Source organism: Gracilinanus agilis, chromosome 4, assembly GCF_016433145.1.
Source record: "Gracilinanus agilis isolate LMUSP501 chromosome 4, AgileGrace, whole genome shotgun sequence".
NCBI classification, from domain to species: domain Eukaryota; kingdom Metazoa; phylum Chordata; class Mammalia; order Didelphimorphia; family Didelphidae; genus Gracilinanus; species Gracilinanus agilis.
The window spans coordinates 424,412,758-424,425,825 of record NC_058133.1 but is presented as its reverse complement, the minus strand read 5'-3'; the positions used below and the strand labels follow the sequence as shown (position 1 = coordinate 424,425,825).

The 13,068-nt window shown below is 38.4% G+C and overlaps 1 protein-coding gene across 1 annotated transcript in view; it reads right to left on the bottom strand.

The window, feature by feature from the left end:
- Positions 1-6,909: 6,909 nt before the first annotated feature.
- Positions 6,910-13,068, bottom strand: part of IGF2R (insulin like growth factor 2 receptor) — a 174,651-nt gene continuing 168,492 nt past the window's right edge. The window contains exons 47-48 of the mRNA XM_044671804.1: positions 10,223-10,292; positions 6,910-9,530 (exon numbers count right to left, since the gene is read on the bottom strand). Of these exons, the coding sequence (XP_044527739.1) occupies positions 9,114-9,530; positions 10,223-10,292 (487 nt within the window). The 3' untranslated portion in view covers positions 6,910-9,113. The remainder of the gene's footprint in view (positions 9,531-10,222; positions 10,293-13,068) is intronic.

Below are 13,068 nucleotides of genomic sequence, written 5' to 3'. Positions count from 1 at the left end.
GCCTTGAGGACAAGGAGTAAATTACTTTAGCTTGACAGCAGGTTGACCTTCAAAACCAAATTTTAAGAAATGTTTCATTCGGAAATATTTCTAATACAACAATAATTTTCCTCACATTCAAAGTCCTTTCTACCCTAGCCCCCTCCCTCTTTTGTAGTCTTCTTATATCTTACTCCCTAACCCTTTCTCTTTAATCCCAAAACACTGGCCTCCTGGCTATTCCACAAACAAACTATTCCATTTCTTCTTCTCTATGGGCATTTTCGGTCTGTCTCCCATACCTGGAATGCTCTCTTTCCTCATCTCCACTTACTGATTTCCCTGGCTTCTTTAATGTCTCAACTAAAATTCCATCTTGAATTTACAGGAAGCCTTTCCCAATCCCTGGAGATTCTGGTGCCTTCTCTCTGTTATTTCCTATTTATCCTATATATAGCTTATTCATATATATTTGTTTATATGTTGTCTTCCCCATTAGATTTGAGTTCATTAAGGACAAGGACAGTTTTTTGTCCCTTTTTGTATTCCCAGTTCTTAGCACAGTTCCTGACACATAGTGGGTGTTTAATGTTAATTGGTTAATTGATTCCTTTGAGTCCTGATTAACCACTACCAATAAGCCTGTAGGAGAGACAGACACAGGAAAAACTGCAATTTATTCACTAAGAGTGAGCATCAGTGCACCAGTAGATGATGGATTTGTGCGTGTGTGTGTGTGTGTGTGTGTGTGTGTGTGTGTGTAACATTCAGCTAGTGATGTTTATGTTTGTCTATCATTCTTCTATTCGTTAAATGAGACAAAGAGGAAGATGTGCTGTTGATCACTTAGGGAGTGTATATGTATTTGTAATAACAAAATAGGATGTTTATTGTTATGTTATAAAAGAAGGAATATGTCCTTGTTTGTATAACTATTCATATCAGATAAAAGGGAACCACATATTACCTGCCAAAATGAGAAAAGATAGACTTCATAGGGCCAAGCAAGCCCTCCTTTGAATAATTTGGAAAAAAATATATAGCAATTAGAAAGGAAAGGAGATACTTGAGTGTTATGACTAAAATTCTCTGGAGACTGTATATCTTAATTAATAATTATTTATTAACTAATAAAAAGCAAGCCAGAGAAAGAGAAGGTATCCGCTACATGTGACCAGCTGCCTTCCGAGAGCCAGGAGAGGACACCTACTCACTTGGCATTCCAAAGGGAAAAGTTCCCACTTTCCCCATATACTCCAATTTATGCTCTTCATGACATCCTTTTCCCAAGCCTTTTGAACTGGAGCACTCCAATCTCACTCTGGACAAGAGGTGGCTCTTTCAGACACCAGGATCTAGGTCGTGGTTTCCTTTTCTGTGAAATGATGAATTAGTCTGGATGACCTCTAGCTAGATCTCTGGACTAGACTTTCCTTCCAGCTCTATGATTCTATGCTTTCAAAAGCATTTCAGACTAAGCAAATAAATACCAGGAATGCTAAGCATTTGCCATTTTTAACTGGGTTTTGAAGGTGCGGATGCTCAGGTTTATAAGAGCCCTGCTTTTTATATACTATGACTAACAATCAGATCTTCATTTCCCTCTCCTTTTCTGGACATTCATTTCTCAGGGAAAAGAGAGCGAGGTCTTAGCAATTAGTTTTCCATTCACAGTTAGAATATTACCCAACTTCAACCTGGCCCCTCCATGCAAAAATGCAATCCTTTTATCTCTTCCCAATTTATTCTCTATCTCACTGCCCACAGAATCTGCTCCAAAACTTCTCTTCAAATCTCTCCTATCTTTCCTGCCCTACTATCATTCCCTGAAGCTGAGAACCTCGCTTCTTGCTTTGCTTAAAGAATTGAAACAAGTCAATATGAATTCAATTTTCTCCTTTTCAAAAAACCCTTTGGCATCATCCTTCTAATATTTCCTCCCTTTCCCCAGTTTCTAACAAAATAGTCCAAATGCCCTTAATCCTATGTCCTTCCTTCTCCAACAAATCACAATCTTAATCTCACCCTTCTAACCTTCAACTACTCCAGAGCTACTGGTTTCCTTCTTCCATGTTTTCCCCATCCTATTTTTTTTTAAAAGGCAATCATCAGACCTTGATATTGCATCCTAATAGGATTACTCTCTCTCTCCTCCCATTCTCAAACTCCAAAAAGAAAAGAAAAAAAATACCCTAGATTTGTTGCCTCCACATCCCTAAATACTCTCCTCTAGTTTCTCATAAACTACACTTTCTCCTAGTTCTTCTTCTGTCTAACTGTTTCTGCTCAGGCTCCTTTCCTGATTCATCATTAATATTATAACCCTGGGGCTTCTAGGTGGCTCAGTGGATAGAGAATCAGGCCTAGAGATGGGAGGTCCCGAGTTCAAATTTGGCCTCAGACACTTCCTAGCTGACTGATCCCGGACAAATCATTTAACCCCCATTGCCTAGGCTTTACTGTTCTTCTGCCTTGGAACCAGTCTGTAGTCAGTAGTGATTATAAGATGGAAGGTAAGGGTTTCTGGTTTGTTTGGTTTTTTTTAATTATACCCCCTATGATCCTCTCTACATTCTCTCTATGACTTCATCAGCTCTCATGGGTTTAATTAGCATCTCTTTGCAAATGATTCACAGATACATATCCAACCCCAGTCTCCAATGGTCTTTTGGGTGGGGGGAAGGAGGGGAAGAACACGGCTAGGTGGCTCAGTAGATTGAAGACAGGAGATCCTGGGTTCAAATCTGAACTCACACTTCCTAGTTATGTGACCCTGTGCAAGTCACATATGTCCAATTGCCTAGCCCTTGCCACTATTCTGCCATGTAAATAATACATACTATAGATTCTAAAGGTTGTTTTTTTTTTAATTGTCTGTTGGACATTGCATATTGGTTGTCCCAGAGACATCTCAAACTCAAGATTTTCAACTCAAAACTCTTCACCCCTCTCCCCACCAAACTTTGGATTCTTGGCCCAGTGCTCTATCTGCTGCACCTCGTAGCTGCTCTTTTATTTGGTACTTTGTATTTATTTTAATCTCTTTATATTTATTTTGTATATACTATATTGTATTTGCCTCCTACATCAGTATGTAAGTTTATTGAAAGTAAAGATTCATTCATTGTATTTGTAACCCTTATAGAGGATGCTGTATTCGAGGATACAATATTTTAAAGAGTCATCCTTCCCAACCATACCTCTGCAGACTAAGCAACTTGCTGCCATTTATTTGCATGTGGATTTGCCTGGACAGATTATTGATTAGAGATCAGCAAATTGCAAAAGCGAAGCCACACACAACACACACACACACACACACACACACACACACACACACACACACACACACACACACACACACACCCCTTTATTTCTTGGTCTTATTCCCAAAGTTGCAAAGTTGAACTAATGGAAAGTTGGTTGCGTTGAGGTGTTTCAGTCCTATCTGACTTTTTGTGACTCTACTTGGAAAAGATACTAGAGTGGTTTGTCATTTCCTTCTTCAGCTCATTGGACAGATGAGGAAAACTGAGGTAAACAGGGTTAAGGGACATGCCCAGGCTCACATGGTATCTGAGCCCAGATTTGAACTCAGGAAGATGAGGGTTCCCAGTAGTTAAGTACATTCTGGGAGGTGGGGGAGAGAACAGAATAACTAGATAGTAAAGCAGAAAAGTGAGTCAACACGTTAGCCGATGTTGTGAACATTTCTAAGTAAGAAATATTCTTTTCCTCTTCTCAAAGTCTCCATTGAAACTCTTATTATCAAATGCAAACCTTCAATGGCCAGTTTTATTCCTATCATACTATATATGTTCTTTCCCTAATCTGCTTCTATCATCATGTTGTTCTTCTCCCTGGAATGCTCTCAACTTGGGTACACTTTCTCTTCTACTCAGTCATCAAGCACTTATTAAAGAGTTTAATATGGGGAAGGTAGATGACTCGGTGAATAGTCAGGCCTGGAGATGAAAGGTTGCGGGTTCAAATTTGACCTCAGATGCTTCCTAGCTGTGTGACCCTGGGTAAATCACTTAGCCCTCATTGTTTAGCCCTTACTACTCATCTGTCTTGGAACCAATACTTGGTATAGATTCTAATAGATAAGGCAAGGTGGTTTTTTTTTTAAGCCAAATTCAGTCATTACCCTTGAACCGGCCTCTGCAAAATCACCACTCATCTCTTAATTGCCAAGCCTAATGGTATTTATTTAATATTCATCATTCTTGACCTCTCTGTAGCTTGACACTGTAAATCACCCTCTTCTCCTGAGTTTACTATCTGCTCTACATTTTTGTGGCACTGGTCTCTACTGATATTTCAATCTATTGATGGTTCCTTCTTAATCTCCTTTGCTAAATCTTCAGGCCCTGTCCTTAGTCTCTTCTCTTGTGCCTCTATTACCACATTGTGATTTCATCCCCTGTTATGAGTTTAATGATCACATTTATGAACTTGATCCATAAATCTATATAGTCCTAGCCTTTCTGAGTTCTAATCCCACCAAAAAATATTTGGACACCTCAGACTAGATGCCCTTTTGCATTTCAAACTCAAAATGTTCAAAACATTAGCTTTTAGGAGCAGCTAATGACTCAGTGGATAGAGAGCCACCTGGAGATGGGAGGTCCTGGTTTCAAATCTGGCCTCAGACACTTCCTAGCTGTGTATTACTGGACAAGTTATTAAAAACCAATGGCTTAGGCCCATAGTGGGAACTTATGGCATATGTGTTAGAGGCGGCATTCAGAGCTCTCTGTGTGGGCACGTACACCATCACCCCAGAGAGCCAGAGGGATGCAGGGCTGGGCTGCTCTCCTTCATCTCCACCCATGCCTGAGGACATTTCTCATCACTGGGCCCCCTAAAAAATTTGCCTAGCCCTTACCTCTTCTGCCTTGGAAATGATACTTAGCATTGAGTCTAAAGTCAGAAGGTAAGGGGGTGTGTGTGTGTGTGTGTGTGTGTGTGTGTGTGTGTGTGTGTGTGTTTAATTAGCTTTCCCTCTCAAACCTTTCCCACTACTATGAAGCACAATCCTCCTAGTCATCTACTATCACAATATCAGCTTCATCCTTGATTCTCCTTTTATATTTACAAATCTGTTGCCAAGTCTGGGTGTTTCTCCCTTCATATCACATTCCCTTCCTTTCACTCACACCTTTACTAAACAATAGCCTTCTGGTTGGTTTCTTCTCTCAAGTCCCTCCCTACTCCTATCCATTCTCGGCTCAGCTGCCAAAGTGATCTTCCACGTTACCTTTCACCAAATAAATTCCAGTGAGTATCTATTACCATCAGGATACCAAAAAGGCTGTTTCATATTCTTTAAAAGCCCATCATAGGGGACAGTTGGGTGTCTCTGTGGATTGAGAATCAGGCCTAGTGACAGGAGGTACTTGGTTCAAATCTGGCCTCAGACACTTCCTAATTGTGTGTCCTGAGGCAACTCGCTTAACTTTGCTTCAGTTTTCTCATCTGTAAAATGAGCTGGTGAAGGAAATGTCAAACCAAGAAAAACCTCAAAAGGCATCACAAAGATTCAGGCCATAAACTAAGACTGCTGGCTTAGAATCTTTAGGCATCATCTGAAGTAGAAAACACCAGAAGGGAAGTTGTCTATTACCAGAGTTTCTGGTTCTTTCATCTGTGCCCTGCCAAGAAACCTCAAACTAAGTGAAATAATTTCTGTGTTTTATATTGGCTATAGATAGGATCTGTGTCTTGTATTCAGGAGGTAAAACAGTTTGCATAATCATAGCATTGACTGGCTATGTACAAGTATAGCCATAAAAAGAGAAGTTCCAGGAGATAAGAGGCTAACAAGTCAGGAGAATTCTCTGGCAGCCCAATTTCTATAGAAATAACAAATGAATAATAATCTAATTTCATAACAAAAAAAAAACTACCTCAAAAGTCTTATTAAAAGTGAATTTCTGGGGGCAGCTGGGTAGCTCAGTGGATTGAGAGCCAGGCCTAGAGATGGGAGGTCCTAGGTTCAAATCCGGCCTCAGACACTTCCCAGCTGTGTGACCCTGGGCAAGTCACTTGACCCCCATTGCCTACCCTTACCACTCTTCCACCTATAAGTCAATACACAGAAATTAAGGGTTTAAAATTAAAAAAAAATAAAAAAAAGTGAATTTCAGCAAATTATAATTTTCACTAATTTCTTTTGTGGGGAAGGGAGCCCACAATAAAACAGTAAACATTATAATTAAGGATGCAGCAAACCTTTTACAAATCAAAACAGGGGAGAAATATGAAAATTTCTTAATAAATCAAAATAATTCTATTAAGTCTTTGAAGAAACTACTTAACTGTAAACCCAGAAGCAACAGTCTAGATCTACGTTCATTAAAATTCTTAATTCAAGTAATGTTTCTATACTAAGGTTAATATTCCTAAAAGCTAAAATAGGATAGCATCCCAGAGTCCTTTTTTCCCTTTGTCTTTAATGACCTTAGGAAATAAGCCATTGATAACTACTCTTGATTTTAAATATCAGGGGTATCTAATTATATGAATGTTATGAGATTCTAAAAGTTAAGTCAATAAAATCAAACTCAAATTCTCTTATCTAAGCAAATTAAATAAGTTCACTAGCTAACTGTGAAAGAAATCAATCAATCAGTACAGTGGAAATGTATAGAAAATGCATTCCAATCTTCTGCAGAAAAGTAAATGATAAGTGTTTCAGAATCTATAACAAGAACCTAGAATGGAGAAAGGATGAACTTAGAGAAGTCAATATATGAAAAGATCTGGTGATCTGGTCTGGTATTCATTTGTTTTACTGAACTTTTTTTCTTTCCTTCTTTTCTAATCTTTATTTTAAAATGAGCATGAACAGGAAGGGGCAGGGACATATTGAGAAATAAATGTGATATAAAAACAGGAGGCATCTATGAAAATAAAATTTAAAACATCTAATATTTATTATAAAATATATATTCTTCCCTTACCTGAAACATAAAGGGGAAAAAATTCAAGTAATCATGCAAACATAAATACAATCTCAAGCATTTACCCCAATGTTGGCTATAGAGAAGAAGAGAAAAATGTAACATTTTTACCCAAGTTCCTCCATCATTTTCCAGTTACTAGTTCTTCATACATTTTGAATATATAACACTATTCTAAGCTTATCCTAGTAATACTCAAACTTACAAATTAGCATGACAGCTCCTTTAAGGACTTATAAAATCAAAAATAGCATAATCTCAAAATAAAATCCATTAGGCGAGTCAACTTTTAGTACTGACTCTGTATTCATTTTGCTTTAATGATGATATACTTTCTCTTGATTTAAAATTAATCTCCTCCTTAGACAAAAAAAAAGAAACCTACATTTGAAACTTTTCCTTCAAATCATTGTTACTCATTTTTAATGATTGCTTCTATTAAATTCTATATAGTTCCATTATATTGTTATTTCTCTGGGTTTCCAGGTCACTATTTGGGGAAATTAGAAACACACAGAGACCTGTTATCTTGGAACTATAAAAAATCATATGGAAATGAAAGAAGGGAAGGGAAGTTCTGTTAAGATTTAGTACCCTTCTACAGAAAAAATAGCATCAAGAAAACGAAGACTCGTGAGTCAGAACAACCAGAACACTTTACATTTAAAATACAATCTTAAAGCCATTTTTCTTTAGAGAAAAATTTTTACAAGTTCTCTCTCCACTGAGGGGAATAACTGGAGTACCAAATTAATAATTTATCTTTTATTGAAATTGAAGAATACTTTATTTATATTACAGTAAATTTTATTGGAAAATGGGGAGAGAAATCAATCTTTAAAAATACACTCATGTTGAAACCAAGTAAGCCAGCCAAACCAGGTACAAACTAGGGGACCTTGCTTTTTCTATTTGTTTTTAAGAATTTGAATATCATATATCTATATACAATTCTACAATATCAGGTTAATCCCCTTGAAGATAATTCAACAAACACTTCCAGAAAGGAGTTAAGAGCTAGAGGAAGAATGCCATTATTTCCATTCTATAGAAGCAACACTATAAGTAATAATTATGACCTCCAAATAGAGGATGAGTTGAAGTATGATGCTACTGATAAGATTTTGGCCCATCATTTTTCATGCAATTAGTTCCATAAAGATACACATTGTGCAAATTAAGGCTTCTGTAGGTCCAATGGTTTACAAAGTTCTTTTTTTTTTCTTTAAAAAATAGGATTAGACAGACAGTGAAGGTGATACTGAGATGACCTATACCCACAATCCTGAGAAACCTGGTTATTTTCTGTGGTATGGCACCAAGTCTCAACTCCATAGGAAATCAATCTTTGGGTCAGTTGCTTGGGTTCACTAGAAGACTAGCAAAATACTGATAGATTTGCTTCATATGACCAGGACCAAGAATAACATGCAAAGAGCAGCAGCTGTTTTTGGCTAAAGCCATATACAGAATGTGAACCTTTTGAAGCACCCAAGAAACTAAAGAGCATTTTGTTTATTTCTTAAAAAAAAATCCAAAGTCCATAAATGAATATTTCAACCTAAGGGATAAATGATACACCAGGTCCAAAAATTTTACCTCAGACCATCCTAGCATATAGATTAACACCTTTTCTTTCTCCTACAATGGGTGAATCAATAGAATACCCCCCTGCCGGCAGGAAGAAATTGTTACTGTTATTTCAGCAAACCTGAGTAGTCAACGTCAATAAATAGGGGGGAGGGAGAGAGAATTAAAATGCTAATAATCAAGTATCTTAAATGGTCTAAAGTGTCAGGGTTGTTTTCCCCTTCATTTAAATCAAACCCTGCCTTCTGGGAGTATATTTGTACTAAATAAGAGCTAATATAAGCTTCTAATGGCTATGCTTATAAATGCAGACATGGACAGAACCCTGGAATCAGAGTACCAATGTTATCTGGCTAACTTAGGCAATGACTTCCCATCACCTGTAAACAAACAGGAATAAGCTGAGCCTTCATTTCCCTTCTCCCCGTCACCAGCACAAAAACTTCTTCCCTTTTGAATGAGTTCTTGTTAAAGGCAAAAATTATAGAAGCATCAAGTTGTGAAGTCTTCATATTTGGTTGGAGATGCTTTTCTGTCCCACTAATAAATTTTCTCTTGTAGGCACGAGAGGGAGTTTTAGACATGGAGCAGATCTTCATCACTGTCATCATGAAATGACATGGGTTTTGCAGAATCCATTGCTTTCTGCTGTCCTGGCTTAGGTTTTCCTTTTCTTTCCTTCTCTCCCTTAAGCAAACCAACTATGTCATCATTGCCATGCTTGAATGTCTTCCTTTGTAGATTTCTAACCTTATCTGTTCCTCCTGGCCGTGTTCCCCTCGCTAAGTGAATCTTCACATCAGGAATGGTCAGAACTTCATCTTCACTGTCCTGATCATCTGCATGGAGGGAAGTAAGGGCATCTGATTTCACAGACTTGGTAGTAATGTGGCCATTTTCTTGCCCTTCCTTCCCAGGTCTCGAAGCTGACAGCTGAATCTCTTCCATAAGCCATTCTGTTTCATTTTCATCGGCTTCCTCTTCTGTGTTTACCTGTCAAAAACAGCAGCAAAGCAAGAATATATGATGTAAACCGTGTTTACAATTCTAACATTCCCCCTCTAAATCTCCTTAACCTCACTATCCCTAACCTAAAACCTCCCTGGATAAAGTGTTCTCGGTGTCAGATTCACTTCCTTAAGGCCAATTCCCCAGTGTTAGTTATGCTACTCTTCTAGCTCTGGTCATTATTAATTGGAAGGATAGAGTGGCAGCTGGCAACACTTGACCTCTTTCTACTCAAGACTGGAACAGAGTAGCTTCGTGTGACCAGCACAAGTTCGAGTTGTGGTAGTTTGGCCTAAAGCTTTGCAGCAATGTCAAAATAAAACAGACCCAGAACTAAAAAAGCAAGAACATGACATGCTATCAATTAACTAAGTCTTATGTATTACTTGGAAGAAAAAAAAGCACCTTTCACAACTTGTCTGGATTTTCACAACTTTTCTGCCCAAATCAGAAACACCTAGAAGGCTTCCATGAAGCCCTAAAGTCAAAAAATGCATGTCCTGATCTATATACCAAAGATCTATTTTGTAGAATTTTTCCTTTTTAGCAAAAAGTAGAACTTAAGATAACAAGTATTGGGAGTGAGAGAGATAAAAGTATGGATAAAGTAGAGAAATGGCAATCTGGTACCCAAATCTAGAATCTAAAGTTATAGTCATGGTAGTCTAGAAAATTACCTTTGTGTATTTGTAAGACACGTTGGAACTTCTCTTACAGCAGTTGCTTATTCTATGCAGGACAGTCTCCCTATGGAAAAATACATATTTGTAATAGTAGGAATAAAAAGCAGAAAAGTGTGGTAGAAGGAAGGAAGGAAAAGTATCAGAAGCCCCAGGTTCTGGTCAGACCTTCATGTTAGCTCTTCAAAGGACTAAAAATGTGCAAATGACAGCAATGTCATTACCAGATGTATTTACTAGAATTTATACATTTATATATATACATATATATATGTAATTTCTCTGAGTCCTATGGCTGTATTGCTAAATATTTCTTTTAAAAACAGCTAGCATGTATATACTGTTTGGAAATTTGCAAAGAGCCTTATGTATGTCATCTCATTTGATCCTCACAATGACCCTATGAATTAAATGTTATATTTACTCCCATTTTATAGATAAAAGAGTGGCAGATTAACATTTAAGTCCCTCTAGATTAAGCACTCTATCCTTATATCATCTAGTTGCCTAATACCAATATTATTCTATATTTCTGTCAAAAAGCAATAATATAGGAGGCTTCCGGGTTAAGATGGCGGCAGAGTAAGAAGCAGCTCTTAACCTCTCCTGACCGAAACATACAAAACTCCTCAAGGGGACATAAAAACAAGTCCAGACGAACGGAGGAACCCCACAACAGGGCACAGCGTGGAAGGTACGTGGAATCGAGACATTTCCAAGCTAAAAAGGGCTCTCACTCACTCAATCGCGAGCTGAGCAACCGCCCCACCCCCACCCCCTCCACACTCACCTATAGCTCCGAACCCAGCTAAAAAGAAATAGAGCAAGTTTGGGGCACCCATCGAGTCATCAGCAGCTCCGGGACCTGTTCCTGACAGCAGCAAGACTTAGGACCCCATTAAGTCAAAAAAAGCACGCGAAATCTGAGCGCGCGCGCCGGAGCAGGACGCTGGGCGCGCAGAGTGCCTGCTGAGTAGAGGCGTGGGTGGAGGCAGAACTAAGCCTAAGTGGGGAACCAGTGCAGACGGGTATACGACTGTAGAAGCAGCGCCCTGAGACTTGTAAAGAAACCTCCAGCAGAGGAACAAGCAAGAGGGCCCACCAGGGGGCTTGACCTTGGAAAAAACCAGAATTCAGACCTCAGGAGCCAATAGATTGGGAACAGACACTGAGCCCGAGGATAAAGCTGAGAAGCTGCTGGGCTAATGATGGCTACTCAGCATCAGCATCAGGAGGTTCAGAAGAGAAAGAATAATAACAAAAAGAAGAAGTCTTTAACACTCGACAGCTTTTACACAGAGAAAATCCAGACAACCGAGCAAACAGAGGAGGAGAACAAACAAGCATCCGGACCCTCCTCAAATAAGGAAAACTCCTCACAACCTATGGAAGAGTTCAAAACTGAGATCCTGAGGAAAATGGAAGAGATCTGGCAAGAAAATAACAGTTTAAAAGGTAGAATCTTGCAATTGGAAAGTGAGGCTCAGAAATCAAATGAACTGATAAGCAAATTGAACACCAGAAATGACAAGATTGAAAAGGAATACCAAAAGATTATAGCCGAAAACCAAAAGATTATAGCCGATAACCAGTCCCTAAAGGCTAGAGTCGAGCAATTAGAAACCAATGATCTCTCAAGACAACAAGAACAAATAAAACAAAGTCAAAAGACTGAAAAAATAGAAGGAAATATGAAATATCTCAATGAGAGAGTGACAGACCAAGAAAACCGGTCTAGAAGAGACAATTTGAGAATAATTGGTCTTCCAGAAAACCCAGAAATTAATAGAAACCTGGACTCCGTACTAAAAGAAATTATTCAGCAAAATTGCCCTGAAGTCCTACAACAAGAGGGCAATATAGACATCGAAAGGATCCATAGAACACCCACCATATTCGACCCAGAGAAGAAATCGGTTAGAAATATTATTGCCAAATTCAAAAGCTTTCAAGCAAAAGAAAAAATCTTACAAGAAGCCAGAAAGAGACAATTCAAATATCAAGGAGCACCAATCAGGATCACACAGGATCTGGCAGCCTCCACACTAAAAGACCGTAAGGCTTGGAATACAATATTCAGAAAGGCAAGAGAGCTGGGCCTGCAACCACGGATCAACTACCCATCAAAATTGACTATATATTTCCAGGGGAAAGTATGGGCATTCAACAAAATTGAAGAATTCCAGGTATTTGCACAGAAAAGACCAGGGCTGAATGGAAAGTTTGATATCGAACCACAAAAATCGAGAGAAACCTGAAAAGGTAAATAAGTTACAGAGGGAAAAGAAAGAAAACTTGTAATTTTTAAATTTGCCTTTTTAAGGGCCTCAGTGAGATCTAATTATCTGTATTCCTATGTAGAGAAATGTTATGTTTAATTCTCAGTAGTGAACTCTATTCACTATTATAATATTCACTATTATAGTAATCAGAAGAATAATTTACAGGGTGAGGGTGGAACACTAAATAATCTAAGATGGCATGGGGGATGGGAAAGAGGGGGTAAATAGCAGGGGATACCAAGAGAAACTTGAGCGAATAAGAAAATAGAATATTCTATTACACACAAAGAGGGCATGGAAGGGAGAGGGGACAAATACTAATATAAGAAGGAGAGGAAGAGAGCATTAAGAGGTAATAATCAAACCTTACTCTTAGTGTAATCAACCCGGAGAGGGAAGAGTAGTTAAACTATCCATTGGGAAATAAAACTCTTATCTAACCCTTCTGAGAAAGTTAGAAGGGATAAACCAAGGGGAGCAGGGGAGTGGGGAGGGGGGGAAAAAAAGGGAGGGGAGAAGGGAGAGGGAACTCATAAGGCTTTTAAAAACAAAAAGGGGGGG